The sequence below is a fragment of the Armigeres subalbatus genome, chromosome 2 (genome assembly GCF_024139115.2).
Source record: "Armigeres subalbatus isolate Guangzhou_Male chromosome 2, GZ_Asu_2, whole genome shotgun sequence".
Classification (NCBI taxonomy): domain Eukaryota; kingdom Metazoa; phylum Arthropoda; class Insecta; order Diptera; family Culicidae; genus Armigeres; species Armigeres subalbatus.
This window is the reverse complement of record NC_085140.1, coordinates 8,791,316-8,817,029: the sequence shown is the minus strand read 5'-3', so window position 1 is coordinate 8,817,029 and position 25,714 is coordinate 8,791,316. Positions and strand designations below refer to the sequence as shown.

At 37.7% G+C, this 25,714-nt stretch overlaps 1 protein-coding gene across 9 annotated transcripts in view; it reads right to left on the bottom strand.

The window, feature by feature from the left end:
* Positions 1-9,734: 9,734 nt before the first annotated feature.
* Positions 9,735-25,714, bottom strand: part of LOC134214011 (LHFPL tetraspan subfamily member 3 protein) — a 70,787-nt gene continuing 54,807 nt past the window's right edge. For 8 of the 9 annotated variants that reach the window (XM_062693463.1, XM_062693460.1, XM_062693458.1 and 5 more), the window contains exons 5-7: positions 10,786-10,926; positions 10,618-10,719; positions 9,735-10,483 (exon numbers count right to left, since the gene is read on the bottom strand). In XM_062693463.1, coding sequence (XP_062549447.1) covers positions 10,281-10,483; positions 10,618-10,719; positions 10,786-10,926 — 446 coding nt within the window. In that variant the 3' untranslated portion in view covers positions 9,735-10,280. The remainder of the gene's footprint in view (positions 10,484-10,617; positions 10,720-10,785; positions 10,927-25,714) is intronic. The other variant, XM_062693466.1, reaches the window with a different exon arrangement.

Sequence of the window (25,714 nt, the reverse complement as noted above, 5' to 3'; positions counted from 1 at the left end):
ATTATTGAAGGAATTTCCGAACGGAATTTCCAAAATAAATTCTGAGGGAATTTTCGACATTCTTAAATTTCTGCAAGAATTTCTTTGAACATTCCACTAAGGCCAAAAATCGAAAAATGGACTTGTTTTAAATGACGTGTCTTGAATACCATTTTATAGATGAATAGTTCAAACCTAGATTCCTAAAATTTCAGCCCTCTGTGATGAAAACTCATCAGACTTAGGAAAATTGTGAAAATTGTAGAAAAAATGCATTTCAAACAAATGCAATTTTCTCAGCGAATAACGGTCCAATTGTTGAATTTGATACATCGTTGGAAAGATAATTGTCTAAACTTTAAAACGAGTATGTTGTTTACTTAGAAGATATATTTATAAATTCCTTTGGATATTCTTCTAGATATTCCTTTGAAAATTCAAAGAAGGAATTATAAGAAGTTTACATTTTTTTTAGGAATTTCTTCAGAAATACTTTTAGAAAATCCTTCGGAATTCCTCCAGAAATACCTACGGAAATTTAATTAAAAATACTTTCGAATTTTTTTAGAAGATATCCTACCGAAGCTTCTTTGGGAATACTGCTGTAATTGCTCTAGGAATTTCTTCAGAAAAAACTAATTTAAAAATTTCTTCTGACTATAGTCTAGGAATTTTCTTAGCAATTATTTCAGAAATTTGTGAAAAAAAACTTCCAAAAGTTTCTTAAGAAAGGCCTTCGGAAAATCTGAGAAGAAATTTTTTGAATTTCCTCAAAATTTCCCGGAAGCAACTTCATCAAGGAAATCTTTCGAAAACTCTTTTAGGGCCAATCATCCGGACTTCTTTAGCAACTTTTCCAAAAAATATTTGAGACCTTTGAAGATTCCTGCTGGATAATTCTTTTGATCATTCATTCAGGAATTTCTTCAGAAATTCATTATGAAACTCTTCCAGAAATCATTCGGTTATTTCATTCAAAATTCCGTCTGGAAATCCTTTGAGATTTCTGTCAGTCTTCCCCGAAAATTTCTCATTTTTTATTAATTTTCAATAAAATTTTCCTGAGTAATTCCTGCAGATATTTCGGAAGAAACTGTAAGCCATCGAAAGTCATCGAATATTCTCAAGAATTTCTTGGGAATTTACCTTTACCTTGCATCAAATTTTTTTATTCAGGTGATATTTTATGAATTTATCCAAAAGTTCGTTCGTTAAATCCAACATACATTACTTTTGTAAAAAAAATACCCAGGAATTGATTCGGTTAGTCATCCAGCATACCTTCAAGTATTCCTTCAGAAATTCTATCATAAGTTTATCTAAGTAATTCATCGGAATTTCGTCCAGTGACTCATTACAAAATTCCTCAAAGAATTTCTAGGAAAATCCTCCACAAGAATCTCTAGAAATACTTTCAGAAATTCCTTTGAAAATACCTCTTAAGATTTTTTCTTGAAACTCTTCCGAATTTTCTTTCAGAAGGTCTTTTAGCAATACCTTCAGAAATTCCTCCAAGTCTTCTTTTTATTGGCAATACATCCCTCACTAAAACATTGTCGCCTGGCAGCTTAATGTTCATTGAGTACTTCCAAAGTTATTAGGTTTTAATAAGCTAAATGCTCAGATGAAGCTCGAAAACTTCAACGATTAGCGACCATCTCAATTACAGGTGCAATGGGTAGTACACCATCAAGTGCACTAAATGCTTTACTAATTATACAATTAGAAGCTGAAGTAATTGATCCTGGGCGCAATACATGGTTAAATGGAGGACCGAAACTTCGGTCAGGATCAATTACGCTCACAAAGTTACTCACATCAGGTATCCCATTCATGACCTCTCAGTTCTCATGTTCACTATTCACTTCTCACTTCACTTAATAAAGGAACTAATCTCAACTATTCGGTCAAACGGCATTCGGCAAAATTACCCTTTGCTCATTTCTTGGAAAGCCATTCCGTAATTTAATAGAAAAAAAAATTCTCAGAGCAATAACAGTTCTGTTTTAAATTACTTATCATATACAAATCAAAAAAAATAGCACCACCAAATTTTATATAAATATTTTCAGGAATAATTGAAATTAGATAATCGTAATTTAAGTTAAGAATGTAACATTTTGTTTCACAACTTTTCAGTGCATTACATTGATATTAATGTGGACCACTTGCATTCAACCCTTAAGGGCGCAAACCGTTTTTCTTAGAAATTGTCGAAAATATTTTAACTTAAATAACCATTAAATTCATTCACATCACAGAAGGCTCGGCAAGCTCTATTTTATAAAGCGACAGAAACATAATAGCCTCAATTTTGATGATATGCACATTACCTGCTCAAACGAATTGATGAATGTACTTCTTTCAGTCGAGAAGCTCACTCTTGATGGTTTTGGTGGATGACAATACTATTTTTGCGACCTGCACTACGGACTGGAGGTCAAAATTAGTCGAAACCTTTGTGAAAAAGTAATGATAATTATGAGGAATTCTTTATTTCGGGTAAATCGGCGGAGGATTACATCGAAATGCTAGAGATAAGCTTAATCAAACACGGAGCATCATTCAAGGGCCAATAACAAACTTTCCAGCTTGATAATGAAACGACTCACACTTCTAAGTTGACTAAAACAAGGTTTTTAGAAAAAAATCTAGAGAGTTTTGAGAGACTCGCCTGTTCTCCGGGCCTTTATTCCTTAGAAAACCTTTGGTTTATAAAAAGGTAAACGATTCGGAAACATAAATATGATAAAATTTCGTTTTCGTGAATGCTAGAAGTATTTTAAGTCGAACACGTTTGAAAAAATATTCTGTCAAAAAAAAAACAAATTTTTGAAGTAATTCTAGGGAATGGTACTGTCATTTCAAAATACTTTATCATGTATTTTAAGATGTTTTTGCTAAAATATTACCAAATATTGATGGAATACTAAAGTAAGGCAATTTTTATTTCGCACCTTTTTTCATTATTTTTTTTTTTAGCGTTAGTGTAAATGGTCAACATTAATATCAATGTAATGTAATGGAAAGTTGTGAAACATTTGTAATTACACCATGAACTGGAATTACCATCATCTGTTCATAATAATTCTATGTAAATTAAAAACTTGGTTGTGTTTTTTTTATTTCGATACACTGATTACTGATCTCATCACAATTAAAGATCGAGGTAATATGAGTTTTCAACTTACCCCATTCCACCTGGGTAAGTAGAAAAACTACTCCTTAAAAGTCAAAACCCCTTTTACAAATTTCAAGGGATTGAAATTGATTGAAATAATGCATGGGCGGTTAAAAAAATCGATTTTGCTCCACAACGCCCATTCCATTGTGTATCATGTTCTGGCTGTCCTCCGAAAATTTTAGCTGATTTAGGAAGACAAGAGGAAAATCGATTTTTTTAGATTTGCGCGGATAGTATCAATATAGCCCTACGAACAAATTTCCACACGAGTCACAGATCAATAATCTTATATTATATTCGAGAGCGACCTGATTCCTGATCATAATACCTGGTTTTCAGTTCCTGTTTGAGTGATAAAACGGCCTACTTTTCCATACCAATGAACATGGGCGTAGCCAGGATTTCGAAAAGGGGGGGGGCAGCTTTTTTCTAAATCGTAGTTTTATAGTAGTTTTATAAAAACACATGAATATTAATACATGAAACCAAATCCAAACCAAATCGAAAAAATAATGATTAAAACAATAATGGATTTAAAAATGCGTGATTTATTGAACATCAGATATTTTTAAATAAAGTGAGAAAAATATTAACGAACTTAGTACTCAGAAAGAATATAAAATCGGCTATAACAATTATTATAAAAATCCTGCATTCTTCTATAAGTTTAAGAAAACTAGAACCATACATCTGAATTTCAAAACAAATCCTCTCTGAAATAATATTTATTATAAAATAGGCAGAAAAATCAATATGCAAGTTTTCTCCAGGAATACCTTTGACAATTCCTCCTGGCATTCTATCCGAAATTCTATCAGGGATTCTTTAGGAATGCCTCCAGCAACTTGCACTGTCTTCAGGAATTCCACCATAAATTTTGCCGGGAATTGATCCGAAAATTCCACCATTATTTACTCCAAGAAAATCTTCACGAACTTCTTTATAAGTTCTGCAGAATTCCCTGCAATAATTCAAATAATTTCGTGCTGTATCCCATTATTTTTAAGAATAAGAATATTCCGTGGAAATTCCGCAGAATTGCCAGTACATATTCCTGAGAATTTCACGAAAAATATTCGAACTTGTTGTGTAAATCCGTAAAGTTTTCCGTAAATTGTTTCGAATAATTTCTTGTGAAAATTTCAAAGAATTTTTCCAGGAATTTCACCGGAAATTTATACAGAAATTATACCGAAAATGAAATCATCAATAGAATTTTCGGAAGAATTCCTAGATTAATTCACAATGAAATCCTGAAAGAATTCCGGTGGAAACTTCAAGATTTCCACTGGTAGATCCTACAGTTTCTCCGAAAATTCCTCCTGGAATTCTTCCAGGAGTTCCACCGGCATTTCCACCAAGAATTTCTCTAGGATTTCCTTCGAGAATTATTCCGGTAGTTCTATCGGCAGTTCCTCTGAAAATTCTTCCGGGAATTTCGGCAAAATTGGAATTTATTTAGGCTTCTTCAGGAATTTATATAGATTTTCCACCAGAAGCTCCTCCGAGAATTTCTCTGCGAGCTCCTCAGGGAATTCTCCGGGAGGTCCTCTGATGATGATGATGGTCCAGCTACAAACCCCAACAAAGGTTTCAGCTAGACGAGATTTGTCTATAAGATGAATTCTCTTGTTTCCGAGAATGCTTCTGGTAGTTTCCCCGGGGTTCCTTTGAAAATTCTCCCGGGAGTTTCTTCAGAAATTCTTCCAGAAAATTCCTTCGAGAGTTCCTCCGGGAATTCCACCAGCAATTCATCCGGGAGTTTCTCCGGAAATTCCTTCGGCTGTTCCACCAGAAGCTATTCCAGGATTTTATTCAGGCTTTTTCAGGAAATCATTTAGGCTTCCTTCAGAAATTAAGCTGGAAATTCCTCCCGAAGTTCTTCCGATAGTTTCTCTGGGAGCTCATCTGGGAGGTCCTCTAGGAATTCTTCTAAGAATTCCTCCTGAGATTCCTCTGGGAGTTCTTAAGGGAGATCTTACGGGAGCTCCTCCGGCAGTTCCTTCGAGAATTCCTCCGGGAGATCCACCAGCAGTTTCTACGAGAATCCCTCCGGGAGTTTACCGGCAGTTTCTCCAGGTGTTTCTCTGAGTAGGAACTTCCGGAGAAACTCCCAGAGTAATTTCCGGAGGAATTCCCGGAGAAATTATCAGAGGAATTCTTGGAGGAACTGCCGGTGGAACTTCTGGAGGAATTTCTTGAAGAACTTCAGGAAGAATTTCCGGAGGAAATCCTGGAGGAACACTCGTAAGAATTCTAGGATGAACTCCCAAAGGAACTTCCGTAAGAATTCCAGGAGAAACTCCTGGAAGAATTCTTAAAAGAACCTCCCAGAGGAATTCCCGTAAAAACTCCCAGAGAAATTTTCCGAGGAACTTCTGGAAGAATTTGTAGATAAATGCCTAAAAAAATCCTAAATGAATTCCTGGAAGAAAGCCTGATTGAATTCCCGAAGGAACTACTGGTGGAACTTCAGAGGAACATCAGGTGAAATACCCTAGAGGAAGAGAAAAAATATTTCTGAAGGAACTTCCGAAATCCCATTTCCGTGAAATTCCTGCCAAATATCGTCCAGGAATTCCCTGTAAAGTTCCTGGAGATATTACCGGAGAATTTCTTGGAAAAACTCCTGGAAGAACTTCCGGAGGAACTCCCACAAGCACTTCCGGAGGAATTCCCACATGGAAGTCCTGAAATAATTCTTAGAGAAGTTCCTAATAGAATTTCCGAAAAAATATCTGAAGGAAGTCCAAGAAAAATACCACAAGGGATTAAAGCAGAAATTCCCAGATGAAATCCTGAAAGTACTCCCAGATGAATTGCTGAAGGAAATCCCTGCGGATTGTTCCGAAGAAATTTCTGGAAGAACTCTTGGCAGATATCTGAGTAAATTCCGAGTGAAGTCCGGAAAGAATTCTAGTACACTTCCGCGGAAAATCTCCCGGAGAAATTTCTGAAGGAATTCCTGGAGAAGTACCTGAAGAAACTCCCGAAAAAATACCTATAAGAATTTCTGGGGAAATACTTGGACGAATTCCAGGAGAAATTCATGAAGATATTTCTAGATGATTTCTTGAAGGATATTCTGAAGTAATTGCGAAAAGAATTCCAGATTGGAATGCTAGATGATTTCGCTATTGAATGTTTGGAGGTATTCCCGGAAAATTTCCTGGAAGTAATCCCGGAAGAATTAAAGGAAGAGTTCCGAGAGGAATGCCCGGAGAAGTTCCTAGAAGAATTTCCGAAGGAATTTCTTATAGATTTACAAGTGAAATTATGGAGCTAAATCGGAGGATTTCCGTCATAAATTTTTGAAGAAACTTCTGGTAGAATTTTGGGAAGAAATTCCGTATGTATTCTTGACGGAACTCTCGAATGCATGCCTGAAGGAAATGCCGGATTCTTCCTGAAGAGAGAATAGCCGAAGAAATATCTAGAAGTAAATCTTGGAGAGAAGAAAAGAAATCTTCAAGGAATTTCCTCGTGAATTTCCTTAACAAATTTAGTAAGGGGGTTTCTAGATAAAGAGAAATTACAATTACATGAGAAGGATTTTCGAACGATTTTCAGAGGAATTTGTGGATAACTTTCCGGAGGAATTCAGAAGTTCCCAGGGGAGCTTCTAGAAGGATTTCAAGGAGAATTTTTGAGCCCGAAATGTTTCGAGTTGTTTTGAACTTTCATATATTATGGATCCTGGATGCCCTAATAAGTTTTGGGAATCTTTTGAATTTCAACCACCTATTTCTGTATATGATTGGATCGTAAAGTGCACGCACATGTTTGAGGGAATGCCCCCCCTTGGCTACGCCCTTGCCAATGAAATGGGTGCTTTAATGACCATTATGCAACTCAAATGAGTTGCATAATAGTAGTTTGTGCAACAAGTTGCAAAAAGATGATTTTTTCAGCACGAGTTGTACGTTTATCCAACGAGGCTTGCCGAGTTGGATAAATACTACGAGTGCTGAAAAAATCGAGTTTTGCAACGACTTGCACACGCTATTTTTTGCAATGACGAAAAATGGACTTTAATTTAATGAATCTGTTCCAAAATTGTACAGTCTAATTTTCTCCACATGATTATTCCTGCCAATAAATTATGTTGCTGCGGAGAAGAATCAGATTCCATGTTACCGTGCCACATTGCAAAGTTCAATAAGCCGTGAAGCGATAGATGTACTTGCCTTTGGAAATTTTTGATGTCTCGACCGCCAAACTATTATGTTTGGGGCGCATAGAATACACTATTTGAGCACTTACCCAAGCTAATTCAGCAAAATGTAGTCACGTAACGACTGTTCTGGTGTTGGTTTTTCATTGTAGCACCCAAATGTGTGTTATAATGAATATTATGCAACCCATTTTAGTTGCATAATGTTCATTAAAGCATCCATTTCGTTGGTATGGTACTTTTCCATACCAACGAAATGGATGCTTTAATGAACATTTTATCACTAAAAGATGAACTGTAAACTAGATATTATGATCAGGAATTGCAAAAAATCCATTATGCAACTTATTTTGGTGCTATAATGAAAATGCAACATCAGAACAGTAGTTACATAACTACATTTTTTGCTGCATAAGCTTTGATATGTGTTCGAATAGTGTATTCTCTGCGTCACGTTATAAATGCAATAGTTTGATGAACATGACATCAATTTTTTTTTTATCAAAGGACAATTAATTTATCGCTTCGATGTTTGTCGAGCTATGCAAAATGGGAAGATAACATGGAACCCAATTGTTCTCCAGAAATATGTTTTTTTGGCAAGAATTATCTTCTGAAGTAAATTAGACTGTATAAATTTGGTACAGATTTATCATATTAAAGCCCATTTTTCGTTATTGAAAAAATAGCGTGTGCAACACGTTGCAAAACTCGATTTTTTCAGGACTCGTATTATTTATCCAACTCGACAAACCTCGTTGGATAAACGTACAACTCGTGCTGAAAAAATCAACTTTTTGCAACCAGCACAAACTACTATTTTTAACACGTTTTATAGAATGAATGCTTATTTGTATATTCCTATGAAAAACTTATTCAGGCTAATACACACCACGCAGAACCTGTTTACATTTGCCTTATTGAAGCCTTACTTGTTGTTCACATTCTAATAAAAGTTATTGTATCGAGATCGGTTTAACATAACTGCTCGAAAACAGCTTATTTTCATTACATACCTTTTAGTGCACCCACGCATACACAAATACATATTAACAAACACGGGTATGTACCAAAAACACACGATCAGACCGATTCAACTACTCGAGCTGAGTCGAATTGTATTTGAGTTTGTATACCTCAACACTTCTAACGGAAAATAGGTTCTGGTGTAAAATGAGAACCTTTCAGTAAAACTTAGTTATAGAAACGGCTAAACATCGAATCCAATGACTGGGCGCAGATTTGCGCAAGTCGTCATTATGATATCCTAAAACTAGGCAAAAAATGCTACAAAGTGATATAGTGAACGACCATTTTAGCCCTTTCCTTCCTAGTTAAAAATCAAATTGAATTTTATTATTAATTTCCATACATTTTCTATGGGACAAGAAAAAGCACACCAAAACAGCTCAACTTAGAAAAATCCTGGTAATCTCATTTTTCATCCAATATTTTTGAAATTTTTTCTGATGATTCTCGAAGTATTATAGAAGTCGGGAAATATGAAATAATTGTGATACCAGAAAAAAATTTTTTTTGGGTTTTTGCCATCGCGAAATCACTGTGCGGTGGTTTACGAACATTCCTGCTTCGATAACCTGCTGAATCTCGTGAAATATCGTAACGAGTGCTTTTTAGGTGCATTATTACTATATTTGTTACAAAGAATGCACAACTCAAGCTAAATTCATTTTAATTTCTTTCCCCAAATAATAACAATACTTCTCAATATCAGATCTAAAACGAACATAACCACAATCTTCAATGTTTGGCTCCGGCATAATAGAAAATTTTGGCTTCAGTTTGACAACCAAATAGATTCTATCCGCACCACCCAGCTTATCACTATATATAATTAAGCGTGTAGAGCTGGATGATTGTTATAAAAAAAGAAGAGGAAATCAGTTGTCATAATTAGAGTCCTATAAGAAGAGTAACGTCATGTGCCACGTTTGACAGGTCTCCTGCTCGTTTGGAACGCGCATTTGTATGAAACTGACAGACGATTCTGTTCCAATTCTGACACTTGACGACACTGTTATTATAGTCACTGTAGTCATAATAAAGCACAATCGAGAAGAAGCAATTAAATTATTATTCGTAAGTTCAGTGTTTTTATTTGCCTTTCGGATCCGAGCCTTCATGACCTTAAATTAGCCAAAGAAACGATTGAGCCAATAAAATTTTTTGATGGGAAACCTCAATTGAACATCTGAAAGCTCAAACATTCCTAAGTTGAAGGCAGCAACCTTCAGTATGGTCTACTTTGTAGCCGCGCATCTGGCCAATTATGATGATGATGATGATGATAAGACGTTTATATAAAATTTAAAATTCGCTAGTATGCAATATTAAGAGAGCAAAACAGGAAGAGTCATCAATTATAATGAATTCACATTAAAAATTAAAATTTCGTATATTTGATGCTAAAATACCTAAACTAAAATAAAATGCTAGATAACAATTGTAGAAAAGAGCAAATACTATGCTTCGAGCACAATTTGAAACGAGTATTTTGAGTGTTCAGAAAATAGTTTACATTCAGAAAAAGTCTACGAAGAGTGGATTTGTTTTCCGAATCGGAAATAAGTAAAATGCAATAATTCGTTACTATCTTCCAACACTGTTCCTCGTGGGGGCTAAGGAAAGTTTCATTCAATATTGTATACAACTTGTTGTATACAATTCCGTGTAACGCTTCGTAACTATGATATCGGGTCGCCTTACGTCTTTGTGCAATTCTAACGTTAATGGCGTTACAGAAGTTATGTTCCACCTGCTTAAATGTCGGAAAATCACGTATTTAAAATTGAATTTTCCACGCTGCGAAATAATGTTCCATAACTTCCACAACGCTTATACAGTCTACAAACCTACCGCCTTTTCTATACAGCAGAAGCAAGCATTTATCACCACAGCAAGGGTAAATCGTCCGCTCGCCAACTACAGCTGAAACTGATGCAGCGAGCTGTGGTAGTCCGGCCGGGGTCCTCCGTAACGGCTGGCAGTCCGACTCGACAGCGTATCGTTGCCGGTCATCATGTGGTGATGGGGTGGTGCCACCAACAGGACCGGCTGCAAGTTCAACGACTTGCGCGAACCGGCGATACTAACGGCATCTGTAACGTAGGCGTTGTTGATTTCACCTTAAAAACATTCGAGAAACCAGAAATAGATAAAGCACGCAAGTCGGCTAGCGGAACAGGGTCGGGTCGGTATCCGGTTTTCCCTCACACTTTGCCTGCGGGACAGTTTGGGGAGTGAAAATCACACACGTTACCTTTGTACATGCTGCTCTGGTACTGCGGCTCCGGCTGCAGTCGAACGTGTCGCGTTGCCAGAATGAACGACAGGGTGGCAAGGATGAATCCATCGATGCAAGCTGAAACGGATGAGGGAGACATTAATTTAACATTTTGATTAATGGAATATACAACAACGATGATACCAATGATCGCCAATGGATAGGCCCACCGCAACCCGCATAGGCCCACTTCAAAGCGATTCGACTCGGGTCCACAGATTTTCCGGAACTCGTCCGAATTCCAACCAAAAGGAAACGATACACAAGCGATCACCATACACAAGGCTGAAAAGGAAAATCGAAAACAACGAGAGTTGATAAATTCAATAGAAAACATTAGAAGATTCAAAATGATTTTCGGTCAACCGGACGCATTTATTAAAATCGATAACTATTGGATTGGAACCCATAGATACAGTGTATCAGAAAAGTTTATGGTGAAACTTTAAATCGTTTTTGCCCGTGCATAATTTGAATGGTGCATATTCAAAGTCCTGTATTTTAATGAAAATGTAGGAAGTCGTCCTACGTGACACAACATATATATCTTTCTTCTATATTGATGTAGTGTTGCTATTTCTAGTGTCATCGAACTATTAATCTATATACATAAAAATTAATTTCTGTCTGTCTGACCCTTATAGACTCGGAAACTACTGAAACGATCGGCGTGAAAATTTGTATGCAGAGGTTTTCGGGGCCGAGGAAGGTTCTAGACCCTCTTTGATAAGGGGGGTTTTTCATACAAATGAAACACCAATTTCATCATAACTCAAGAATTAATCAAGCAAATGGAACCAAATCTGGCATGTGGAGGTTTTGGAAGGAAATATATGTTTCTGTGGTGGATTGAAACCCCTCCCCCTTCTGGAAAGGGAGGCTCGCATACAAACCAACTAGAATTTTTTGCATGACTCGAGAACTAATCAGATAGTAAATCAATTTTAGGTGAAATGACGTTCGTCGCGTCTGCTAGTATTTAATAAAATAATTATTGGAAATCATAGTTGACAGTATCGGCATTTATAGACGAGTGCTATATTCAACTACTGAAGGTAGGAGCGGGCAAAGTAATTAAGAATAGAATGAACAGATATTGCAGACAAGCGACAAGTAGGTTAAAGGCGAACAGAAGTTAAGAATTTAGCAGAACGCCAATTCTGAGAACAGCGCTGTTATCTGTATGTCTATTGTCCACATAGGAACGACTCGGCTCAATATAAGATCCCTCTGTTTATTACGTTGGAACTGCTATTCCTCCATGAAAAATCACATTTGTATTGTTGTATTGTTCGTTACGCACTGTATTCAAATTGAGCTGCAGGTTTCGCACTGTTTTAAATTTATAACAAAATTAAAATTCGTTCCTCGGTATAATTGATCCGAGCTTTGCAAAATCCACTCATACGCTAGCCGTCGGATAGACAAGACATGATTTATGTTCTGATGTGGTGATGTTGAAAACTTGCGTAGAACAAATGGGAAAGTCTGTTTTTTTTATAATTTTTATACGTGAAAACCAGAAAAAAAAGTATTTGAATATATATTTTTTTAGAACTTAAATCAACCGCTTTTCTCTTATACTATTCCATACACATGAACTGGTCAGTCAACCACATAATTGTATGCCCAGAACCAACATCACAATGAAGCTCGTAGTTGATTCCATTTGCGTTTGAATGAGCAGTTTGTCAGCAACAGACGGGTCGACGGGAAACTCGCGCACCATAAAACCATTGCACACTGGAAAAAAAATAAATGCATTGTGCGTACGCGTGACCCAGTGAACCTGTGTTGAGATGCAGTGGAAGTGACCCGTCGACCATTACTTTTTATGAGCCTTGAGCTTGTTCTGTTAACACCAAAACAAAAAAAAAAGTGATTGTTTTAGGTCGGAAGAAGTGACCTTCGAAAGTAGCTCTATCTTTTTTCACACAAAGCTTTAAATAAGAGAGTAGTTTAAATAAATTAAAAGGAACATCAAAATTAAATTTGATATTAAGCATCGGAACTGCTTTTATCCTATACATGTGTAGAGAATAGCGTTTTGATTTAGGCACAACTTTCCTGGAGCATCTGTTTCGATTAATTGGCAACCATAACGATGTGAGATAAATAAAGTGTGTTTAACCTAAATGATGAAGAGCACAGAATTCAGTAAGCACGCAAGGTAGAGAAACAATAATTAATTGATTGGTGTTTTGATTTGGGCCACTTCCATTAGATTCCATTATGATGAACAGTCGGATGGTCGCTCAATTGTACAATTGAATAATTCAAAGTAGCTTTGGAATTGGTTTAGCTATCGACCAAAGCTTCAATTCTCAAAACTCACGCTGAAAATAATTTAAGCACGAGATAAAAACAGACTAATCGACCGAAAAAACGTCCATAATTTGGCTCATTCAGTCGTATAATTGGATGTTTTTCTGCTTGCTTTTTTTGAAAAGTGAATTCACGTTTTTTTTGTTTTTAACAGAAATATAATCATGCTTTTCTGGGCAAAAACATGAATCTAAATTATTTTTTAAAGTATTGCCATGTCGTACTGAAAGATAAAAGGTCATTCAATAATGACGTCACAGGTTTTAGAGGCAGGGGGTCTATGATTTAATGACAGTATTTACAAGGAACAGTGAAAGGAACATCTGCCTAGAAATCTCAAAAAGTAGTGGACGTCATAGTTGAATCGCCCTTATTCGCTCAACTGCGGGAACGAGTTTTTTCTAGGAGGCTCAGCGACATAACTTGACGAATTGAGCAAATGGAAAAGTGGGGGGAAACGCCCATTAGAGGTGAAACGCGTCCTATTGTGTAAAACAAAATACCTAGTTTGAGATGATTTTCAATAGTCCGTACGATAAAGCAATGCCATATTGCTGCCAGAAATACAGTTTTATGATTTCACCAATGTGAAATGTTGAATATGTGCTTGGTTTGATAGAATTTTGGCATGGTTTATATTATTTTTGAATGTCATGTTTGCGGAATAGTTATCAGATTCAGAATTGCACATCTTTGCATCTCTTGGAATTTTTTCGATAAATTAATATCAATTTGGCTATTTCTGGATAAACTGATTTCGTCGATTTCGATGTAAATTCGGTTTCCTTATAAACTTAAGTGACCAGATTTTTCGTGGATCAATCCGGGACACATTATCCATTATAAACTGCTTGTACTCAATTCCCAAACATGATACCTATTATAATTAACTTTATTCATGTATATTTCTTCCACAGGATAATGAATTCGTTTGTAATCTTGATTCTCCGCACGTAAAACTAATGAAAGTTTCAGTTTTAGAGAACTTTAACGTCGATGTTCAAAGTATGAGTCATGTTCTGGATTTAAGTCAAAACGGTATGAAAGCGTATCAAATCGGTGTTTTCTTCTTATCAACCCGCAACACCCGGTATGATGCTAACTACTCTGTTTCATAGAAACAAATTACGTAGAATTATTGCATCTTCCAATCATTTTTGAAACAAGGTATTTTCTATAATCTAAATCTGAAGGCTGTGTGTTAGTAGCGCGGGCCTTCTGAACGTATTGTGTGATATGTTGTGGAATCTCCTGGGTGTTGTTAGTCGTCTTATGTAAGTGTTCAGTCTGATCCACCACTGATTGAGGACGGTGAAATTGTCTTTAAAAGGATTTTCTGAAATCCCAATCATGTTGCGGGAGTTAACGATGTCGCCAACTGGACTTTGCCGCGTTCCGACGATGGTGCCACCGACGTCAGCAACATGGGTCACACAGCAACAGCCGCAGAGTTAAGCATCATCAGCAGTTCATCGTTTGGGAACATCAGCAATGGATTGGACTTCACACCAGGTAGCCCAGAGTGCAGCGTAGGCATTCTGAACATTAATCGAAGTGTGACATTGAGGTAGTTGAATAAAGTTAGTCTTAGTTAGAGTGTGGAAATACTAATCTCTATATAAATTTTAAACGCGAAGCGGAAACGAGGACGCAACCAATCGAGCCCATATTTTGCACAGTTTATTGGGGTCCCAAAATGATTTAGAAAAACCTTGATCTCACTTGATTGGATGAAGTCTGCGTTTTTCCATACAACTGCGCCCCACTCTACTATTCAATCATTTAAATCAAAATCATCGGAATTATTTTTCATTAATATCCTCTTCAATCTCAAAAATCTTTACGAAAAGGTAGAAAAAATAGTAGACACAATAATGTTGGCTAAGTTTGGTATTTTGAATGAGAAAATTTAAACTAAAAATGAGATAGAAATGTTTAAGAGAAAATGTCACAATTTATTCATCTTCAGAGGTCGTCACGTATGCCAAAATATCAATTGCCACGAACACTCAAGAAATCGTACTACTCATCAAATTCCAGAAGTTGGATCCCAGATTTTTTCACAGAATTCACGTGTACTCGATCTTCTATGGCCATCAGCAGATTAATTCATCGAATAAGCTTTTCCTGATTCATCCCACTGAAAAGTTTGTTGTCAAAACGCTAGAACTAACCATCGAGGATTGAGATTCTCACGTCCGAATGTGTGAGTGGCGATAAAAGGAAAACAAACACTCCTAGATGGTGCTGCTCAGCAAAGTTTGGGTAACAATGAGTATATTTCCATATATTTTTTGACTCCTTCGCAACCATCGTGATGACTCGATCAATTTTGAGGTTATGAGCAGAAGGAAAACAAACATGTATTTACACATGCCGAATTGCACATCAGTGTGCGAGCGTTAAACGTCACTCATCTCTATACCGAAGTAGCCAATTTCAAATGCATACCAAATCTACTAGACGGTGAAGCAGCCAAATGCAATTACACGTCGAACCCCGTACAACAACAAGTCGTAGCTCTCGATCAGGGTTTGAATTCAAAAGAGAATTAAAAAGTCTCTCACTTATCGTCTCTGTATATACATATACGATATGTAGCATACCGCGAAAGATTTTTTTTCGCAATCTGTCATGATAAAGAACTGATTCGGGAACTATACCCCATGATAAATTTCTGATAATTTTCGCAACACAAAATGAGCGAAAACAAAGCGAAAAGCATCACTTCTGTCTGTGTGGGGACTGATATATCCGATTCTGCTTTCTAGCACTTGGATACAAGTTTGATAAATTTGTTATCATGGCTTGTTATGATTCGGAACAGTTTTTGCCTTTCTTTTATCGTTATTCGTTATCTATTGAGAGCGTTTTCTGCAAACCCTGGCTCATCAACACCGTAAACAACTTTACCCTGTCATCCGACAGTGCCGCTACCGAGAGGATTCTCTCTTAAAGACAGAAACATAACAGGAAAACCTTTACATCTCCTTTTGGACGGAATAACCTTAACTAGAAATTGTGACATACTAAGGCTTTGGTCCGATTCGCGAATTAAAATCAAATTAAACTTAAAAGTGACAGTTCGAAAATTATGAAATCCCCCGCTCATAGGAATGGCTGGTGCTACCCAGCAATACCAACAAAACATCTATCAAAAATGATTCAATATCTGTCAAAAGTAATCTTGCTCTGCAAGCAGGGTTATTTGAAAATTTTCGAACTGTCATTTTTAAGTTTAATTCGATTTTAATTCACGAATCGGACCAAAGCCTAAATCTCAGCATGGAGCATCACCACAAGCATCAAACAGAAACCCGAAAAGATTTGGATCTACTTCGGTTGATAAGCTGCAGCCTGCACTTTCCACCACATTGGTCATTGTTTGGAGGATTGATCATTCTCCCCATCATAATCGGATTCGGTATTCTCTTCAGCCTTTTCTCCCACAGAATATCCAAAATAAAATTGAAGACAATTCCAAACGTCAACGATCATCACGCCGACGCAAAGGTCAGGAATAACACCAACAACTTCAGAACATTTACAACAGCGAACACAATGTCTCAGGTGTGTTGTGACCGGAGATGCGAATGAAGGCTTTTCATTTTTGCTTCTGTACTTCTTGACAATCATTGGAAGACTGATTTACAATTCTATTCTTCTGACATTTATAACAAACCAAAGCCTCCTATGGTAACTATTATAAGCACTCTATCCATCACTACATTACTCCCTTTCTCTAATCTCTTTATGTTCTTCTATTTGTACAGAATATAGCAATCTAAATAAATAAAAATGAGTTGAAGGCTCGTTTGTCATGATTGAACTCTTGAACGAATTGCGTGGGATCAGCTTTCTTTTGCTTCTATCTTCCTCGACATTTGTTGGATGACTGATTTGAAATTCTATTTTTCTTACGTTCATCATAAACCAGAGGCTCATATGTTTCTAATCTACATTGAAATATGTTTACTTTACAACACATACCATCTTTTTACAATATTATTTTAAAGAAAATTGTGAACTTGAATTAATTCAGTTTGCAATAAAAGTCACAGTAACTTTATCACTTTTCTGTTAATCATCCTTCTAGTCTTCGTATTATCTGTTGTTAAAGGGTGGATAACTACCGTATTTTCATTTAATTTATGAACAGATCACAACCTTTCATGATGATTTGATCACTTAGAACATTGAATCTGCTGCACACAAAATAATTGTTTTCTATCTCGAGCGTACAGTGGTTCGGGCTATAGTCACGCATGTAAGCATAGTTACAATAGATTAATATTCAACAATAAAATTTTGAAATCTTTAAAAAATGCAAACGTGGACTTCATTGTTATATCATAGATAATATTAAATAATCACAACATTTCTTTTGTCATTTCATTGCCTGTCAACTCTATGATTTACTCCAAATAATCCAAAATAATGAACGGTTTTTTCTATGCCCATGATTTGTTTTTTTTTTTTTACATAAATCCATGAAATGCGAATATTGCTGTATTCAGTTCAATTAAAACCGATTTTTAAACAACTGTTAGTTTATAAATGAGTTCGTTTCAACATTATAACTATTATAAGCACATATATACATTATCCAGCAAAGCTTAGTTCAAGTGTGGTTCTCCACCTTCTCAATTGGACCAACCATCATCAGGATTGTCTGTGCCCCTAACACGGAACATCTTTATTTAGTGACAACTAGATATTCCGCCTTCTCAATCGGACTTATCTAAATTTGTCTCTGCTTTATAGAACTGTGGTACTCAACCTGAACGTAGAGCATCATTCCAGTACTTTGCTTTTTTTTTCTTACTCGCCGAAGTAGTATTTGCTTGACCTAACATTGTCATTGGAAGCCATCAGGTATTCCAGATTGCATTTAGTGTAACACAGTGTTAATCCAGTCTGAAAAGCCCTCTGCTGTTGTTTTTATCTGATCTATAAAAGCATATTGTGAACTGGAATACCTCACTACTTTTATTGGACTTCAGAATATTCTGCAATCTTTATCAGAGCCATACAGTAATAACAATTCAAAAATACAAGAGCCTTTTCCGATCTTCGATGATTTGATTTTATAAACGCAGAAAACAGCAACCTAAATTACTGATATTGTTCCAAAATACGCCAAATTCAATATTTCTGATTTCATTCAAATTTCTTGCAATATTTCTTCAGAATCGCTTCTTAGTTCCACCTAGGGAGACAATGTTGTGACCGGAGATGCGAATGAAGGCTTTTCATTTTTGCTTCTGTACTTCTTGACAAGCATTGGAAGACTGATTTACAATTCTATTCTTCTGACATTTATAACAAACCAAAGCCTCCTATGGTAACTATTATAAGCACTCTATCCATCACTACAAGGTGGTTCATCACCAAGGAAGGGCGAGTTAACGATGTCGCCAACCGGACTTTGCCGCATTCCAACGATGGTGCAACCGACGTCAGGGGGAGAAGGCGGAGTAGTGAAACCCTAGCCCGACATGTGCGACATCTGGATTTTAAAATGTAAACAACAGTGTTAATGCTCTACCATCTTTTTATTGGCCACCATTTGTTATGGCAAGGCAATTTTTATGCACACTTTTGTTTTCTATACTTCATCAAAATCAAACACTCAATCATGCAGTAATACAACGATTTAATATGCTTGAGATACCTGCTTGATTATAAAAATTCGAAAAAGCATTTATTTGCAGTAACTAACCGAAAATAAATATGTTCGCATTAACGATTGGGCCCTTCAAGCTTCGATGCAGAGTACACAAGCTTTGTGTAGTAGCCATCGGGTTGAGTAGCAACGACGAAGATTGCACCGGCAGTTTGTTGTCGAATTTGAAAACGAATAGTCGCACCGCTCTTCAACGGCGGATTCCATTCAGCCGTTTTCGGCTGGAATACGACACTTTGTTCGCCAGTGACAGGCGTACAGGGGATGGACAAAATAATTAGGATAGGCAAATTTTAGGTAAAATTAGATGTGTTGTAACTATCTTAGTTATCATCCGATTTTGACAATTCAGGCATGCCCGAACTAGAAAATTAATGCAGTTTGACGGTATGTCCATGGAACCGACTATGGCCACCGGATTCCGGAGATATTCCGGGTTTTCGGAGGTAGGTTCAAAACCGTAAATTTGAGGTGGATATTAGGAGAAGTTGTGGTTAAAAATTGAATAATATTAGTAACCACAAATGAAGTAGGGCTCTTGCTGATTGGAACCATATATTGAGATTTGGAATCGGACCAGAATTAAGTGAGATATGGCCATTTCTTTAAAATCGGTTCCGATCGATACTTATCAAAGGGGTCAGGCCACAACTTCATTTGAATCTCGCTTTTTGATAGATCGTCCACAATGATTTTATTCTAGATGGCCTCTAATGTGTCCAGAATGAAAAACCAATTGAATAAACGAATCCTGGAGTCGCTGGGATGTCCCCGGGGAACCTGTGAATGGGGACATTTAAGTTTTAGCACCAAAATCAGTCATTCGACGGCTCTTTTTTCATGGTTTTCGATCAGGAAGCGAAGTATGAATAGAAAATAGTCCATTGACGGCTCTGACCGCTTCCAGGACCTACGGATTGACCCCGGGGAACCTGTGGAAGGGGACATTTTAGTTTTACCACCAAAATCAGTCGTTCGACGGCTCTTTTTTCATGGTTTTCGATCAGGAAGCGAAGTATGAATATAAAATGGTCCATTGATGGCTCCGACCGCTTCCAGGACCTACTGGTTGCCTCCGAGGAACCTGTGGAAGAGGACATTTTATTTTTACCACCAAAACCAGTTATTCGACGGCTCTTTTTTCGTGGTTTTCGATCAGGAAGCAAAGTATGAATCTAAAATGGTCCATTGGTCGGCTCGGATTGCTTCCAGGGCCTACTGGTTGCCTCCGAAGAACCTGTGGAAGAGGACCTTTAATTTTTGCCACCAAAACCAGTCATTCGACGGCTCTTTTTTCATGGTTTTCGATCAGGAAGCAAAGTATGAATATAAAATGGTCCATTGATGGCTCTTACCGCTTCCAGGATCTACGGATTGGAAGCGAAGGAAGCGAAATATGAATTAAAAATTACCATTGACGGCTCTGACCGCTTCCAGGACCTACTGATTGCCCCCGAGGATTCTGTGAATAAGGACACTTTAGTTTTAGCACTAAAACCAGTCATTCGATTTTCGATCAGGAAGCGAAGTATGAATATAAAATGGTCCATTGACGGCTCTTTTTTTTCCTTCCTAAACAATGGAGGGGGAATCTGCTCAACAGACATCCTGGGTTGATCAGGAAGTGCTGGGTTAGGGGCCACCTCCAATGAGGGAGGCAGGACTGCATCCCCTACCAGCTAAACCTTTTCCATTGCCGCCAAGCCCATCGTCCCTTCGGTACAACCAGAAAGTAATGCTTCAAAGGGGGGCCAGTGCATAACGCACCCTCGAGGTTAGCTGCGTGTCTTTGCAGCATCGAACATAGTGACTCGCTTTTTTAGAAGAACACCATGGTATCGTGCCAGCGCATTGCCGGCTTTCCAGGTGGCCTTACCACGCCCTATGTCCTCGGAAGGTGAGCAGGGTCGACTTCGCGCCTGCTTCCCTCTGCACGACTGGTATCAAGAATGATGATGCCGCGTGCACCCCAAATTGACCTTTCTGCGATAGGGTCTATTCGCCAGCACACAGCGGGACTTGCCGACGCGGTGCCTACGCCTGCCCCAGCCTTGACGAGGACCCCTTTCCGTCCTCGGGCTCGGAACCCGCCCGGTTGACCGACGCCGCGAAAGCGACGATACCATGTTGTTCTTCACGCGACCACTTGTTCGATAAAAGGATCGAGTTCGACCACAGGGCACCGGTATGACCCATGAAGCCGACTCCGAACCCTTGGACCACCTCTTATTTGCGCCTGAACTAGCCATCCTTGAGTCCACGCGCCACCTTCTGTGTAGCTCCGAGACGATTTGGACGATAGCCGATAAAACGGCGTTCCAGCCAACTTCATCTTTACACATCCTCCGGACTAGGTTGTCCGGGGTAGTGTCCAGACCACATGTGGCAAGCATGTGGTCGCGCATTGTGCGAAAACGCGGGCACACGAACAACACGTGTTCCGCCGTTTCCTCTAAACCTACGCACACCGGAAACTCGGGCGAGGCCGAGTGTCCGAACCGGTATAGGTACTGTCTGAAGCAACCATGGCCTGTAAGGACCTGGGTCAGGTGGAAAGTGATTTCCCCATGGCACCTCTTGACCCACGTACCTATCTCCGGTATCAACCTATGTGTCCATCTACCCTTAGTGGAACTGTCCCACGCACGCTGCCATTTGACCATTGAGGCCAACCTGACAGTCCTACGGATGCCTCTCGTGCCGCGCATTTCGAAGCACTCTATGTCTTCACCGATAACGATGTCAATAGGCATCATACCGGTGATGACGCAAAGTGCATCGTGCGACACGGTACGGTACGCGATCGCAACTCTTAGGCACATGAGCCTCCATTGACGGCTCTGACCGCTTCCAAGACCCACGGATTGCTCCTGGAGACATTTTATTTTAACCGGGGTCAATCCGTAGGTCCTGGAAGCGGTCAGAACCGTAAATTGACCATTTTATATTCATACTTCGCTTCCTGATCGAAAACCATGAAAAAAGAGCCGTCGAACGACTGGTTTTGGTGCTAAAACTTAAATGTCCCCATTCACAGGTTCCCCGGGGACATCCCAGCGACTCCGTTTATTCAATCCGTTTATTCAATTGTTTTTTCATTCTGGACACATTAGAGGCCTTCTAGAATAAAATCATAGTGGACGATCTATCAAAAAGCGAGATTCAAATGAAGTTGTGACCTAACCCCTTTGATAAGTATCGATCGGAACCGATTTTAAAGAAATGGCCATATCTCACTTGATTCTGGTCCGATTCCAAATCTCAATATATGGTTCCAATCAGCAAGAGCCCTACTTCATTTGTGGTTACTAATATTATTTAATTTTTAACCACAACTTCTCCTAATATCCACCTCAAATTTACGGTTTTGAACCTACCTCCGAAAAACCCGGAATATCTCCGGAATCCGGTGGCCATAGTCGGTTCCATGGACATACCGTCAAATTGCATTAATTTTCTAGTTCGGGCATGCCTGAATTGTCAAAATCGGATGATAACTAAGATAGTTACAACACATCTAATTTTACCCAAAATTTGCCTATCCTAATTATTTTGTCCATCCCCTGTATGAGGCCCTTTACCGACGTCAGCAACATGGGTCACACAGCAACAGCCGCAGAGTTAAGCATCATCAGCAGTTCATCGATTGGGAACATCAGCAATGGATTGGACTTCACACCAGGCAGCCCAGAGTGCAGCGTAGGCTGCTGTAGATCCCTTTTTTTAAAGAACTCTCCGTCGCAAGAATCTTAACTCGCGCACATTTAGCACAATCCATAACGAAGCGCTCGTACAATAGATCCGAGGTCATTCCGATGTCAGAGTTTATTTTTTTTTAATTTTCTTCAGTTCAGAATTCCTTAAGAATCTCCTCCATGAAGTCCTTCCTAATTCTTCAAAATTTTTTAGGACATTTCACCATGCATTTCCCCATCCACCCACCCCATCAATTTTGTTTTTGGGAAAATCCACAAGGAGTTCTTAAATTCCTCCAATACTTTTTTTGGAAATTCATTCCTTAAATTCTTTCAAAAAATCCTCCAAAAATTCCTCCATGAACTATTTCCTAAATTCCTTCAGACATTTTTTTGTATTCCTTCGGGAATTTTAATAAAATCGTTGAAATACTTTCCAAATAAATTCCTCTGGGATTCCACCCCATCTGAGGTTTTTTTCAAAAAAATAAAAAATAAAAATTTAGGAAATTTCTTCTGTGATTCCTTCTCAGGAATTTGTGAAAAAAAATCGTGGAGGAACCTCAAAAGAAAAATTCCTTTCAAAATTCTTTCAGGGATTCCTTCGGAAATTCCTCCAGGAGTTCCATTCAAAATTTCTCCATTGGAAAATCTTCCCTGCGTTGCTTGGAATTGTATCAGAAATTCATCCAAGAATTGTATCAGCAATTTCTGCAGAAAATCTTTCGGAAATTCTTCCAAGAATTTCTATGGAATTATCTACCAGGAATTGTTAAGGAAAATCTTCAAGGATTTACTTTGGATATTCATTCAAAAAATCTTTCATCAAAAATTCCTTCCGGCATTCCTCATTCCTTGGAATATTCCGCCCGAATTCCTTCGAATATTCATCAAGAAATTTTATCGGTAATTGTTTCAGGAAATTTCTTCAGGAATTCCATCGAAAATTCCTCGAATAAATTCCCACAGGTGTTCCTACAGCAATTCCTCTGCAAATTCCTTTCATGTTTCTTCTACAGATGACAATTTTCTATGAAAATCAGCAAATCAAAAATAATTATTTCTGGGTATGTATTTTCATAGAATTTCTTGATGAAAATCAGGGAATCAATTTCGGGAATTTCAAGAATTTCCAATGAAATTCCTGGAAGAATTTCCGATGTAACTAATTGGAGAACTTCCTAGAAAAATCCTTAAGAAATTTCCTATGAAACTTCTTTGGTATTTCTGGGACAATTTCTTAGGAATTCCTGAGGTATTTGCAAAGGGATTTTTGGAGGAACTTCCTAGGTATTTCCTGAAGAAAGTTGATAAGCAACATCTGGAGCAAGTTTCTTAAGAATTTCTGGAGATAATAATGATGATAATTGAAAAGGAATTCCTTAAAAACTCCTAGAGGAATTTCTCAACAAAACAATTCAATGTTGTCAAAGTCAAGACATCGTTCAAACGGACTGAATCCCTTGAAATAATTTTGGACTTACTCCCGGTGAAATTTCTTAAGGGCACTCCTGACGGAATCCAAGTTTGAAAGTGCTCGCGTTTTCGGGGGCACACCACTCGATACGGAAGCAACGCACAATTCAGTTCAACAGCGGGCTGAAGCTGATGATCATTCGGCACAAATTTCCTGTCATTGTCTTTCAAGTGATAGTATTCACCCATGCATTTATATAGGGCCGTCGCATTCACACAGCAGCGAGTGAACTGAATAGACTGTCAGTGCGGGCTGCGTGTGCAATGAGAAGAGATGTCTTTTGTTTACTTTATCTTTGATTGTTGCTGCTAACCATTTTCAGTTTTCACTGCTAGGAAGTGAGTGTGAAGAGGGAATGGTATCAATATCCAACAAATTTCAGTCACTGAGATTGAGAATTCGCACCACTGGTCAGGAGGAATTTTTGAAAGAATTTCTCCTAAACTCCTAAAGAAATTTCTGGAATAATTTCCTATGGAATATCTGGAGGAATTACCAAAGGAATTTTAAGAGGAATTTCCGAAGCAGTTCCTAGAGGAATTTCCGAAGTAACTTTCTGAGAAACATCCGAGAAGATTCTTGGAGAAATTTCTGAGGTAATTCCTGAGGAAGTTCATAAGCAACGTCTAGAACAGCTTCCGATGGAATTCCTGGTAAAAAATTCAGTGGAGCTCCTAGTGGAATTTCCGAAGCCATTTCATGAGGAAGGAAGGAAATTCAGGTGAAGTTTACAAATGGAAATTCTGGAAGAATTTGAGAATGAGTTTTGAGAGGATTTCCCCTAACTCCTGGGAAAATTACAGAAGGAATTTCTGGAATAATTTGGAGAAATAAAATAAATAAAATAAAAAAAAATAAAATAATAAATAAAATGAAAAAAAAAAATCTCCGGGAGAATTTCTTAAGGAATTTAGAGTGGAATTTTTGAAAAAGCTCTTGAAGAAAGTAACCTTGCGTAACTTCCGAAAGATTCCTGGAGGAGTATCTGAGCCAATTCCCGAGGGAAGTTCATAACCATCATCTGGCGCTAGTTCAATCAAAGTTAATTGAACCGTCTAAGACGAATTAAGTACTGTCCATTACGCGTACGCGTACGCGTCTTAGACGGTTTAATACATTCCACTAAAAGAGCTTAATATATTTTTCTGAAAGTTAATTGATTAGTTAATGTGGCGCTAGTTTATCGAGATTTTATCCTTTGGATGGACATTTAGATCTCATGTAATAATGGAGCTTCGGTATCAAAGCCCATGATACGTCGAACCAAAAGAGTTTCATGCTGAAAAAGTAGATTGCATATTTGAATCATTTGTTTGAGAAACTGCATAAATCCATTTTACACTTTTTCGAGAAAACAACAAAAAACTATTTTTGAACAAATTTGCACCGAATCTTTCGATTTCTTCGATACAGATCAATAGTTTTTGGCAAAACTCAACACCATGAGGCACTTTCAGTGCAAAAACTGTAAGCAGTACTCCACAATTGATCTTCAAAGTACGTTCTCAAACAAACGAGAAAAATTTCATACATTCCAGAACAAATTTTTTTCGTATTTTTTGCCAGAACACGTATTTTTGGACGAGAATTCAGAATATATAAAAATCTCATTTTGGCCAAATATGCAGTTTCTCAAACAATCAATTCATTTATTGTTCGAATTGCCGGTGACTAGATGTTCAGTTCCTTTTTTTTACATACATAGTCGCATTCATCTTTGCCAATTAAAGCATCGTAAAAAAATCACTGCTGCGGCTTAACACGGTGAACTATTTCAAGCATTTCGTAAATTCGTCAATATCTTTTTAAAACTGTCATTGGATTTGTTTTGGTCTTCTGAGCTCCATTGCATACAAAGGTGATTGGAATGCCAAATACATGAAGCAACTC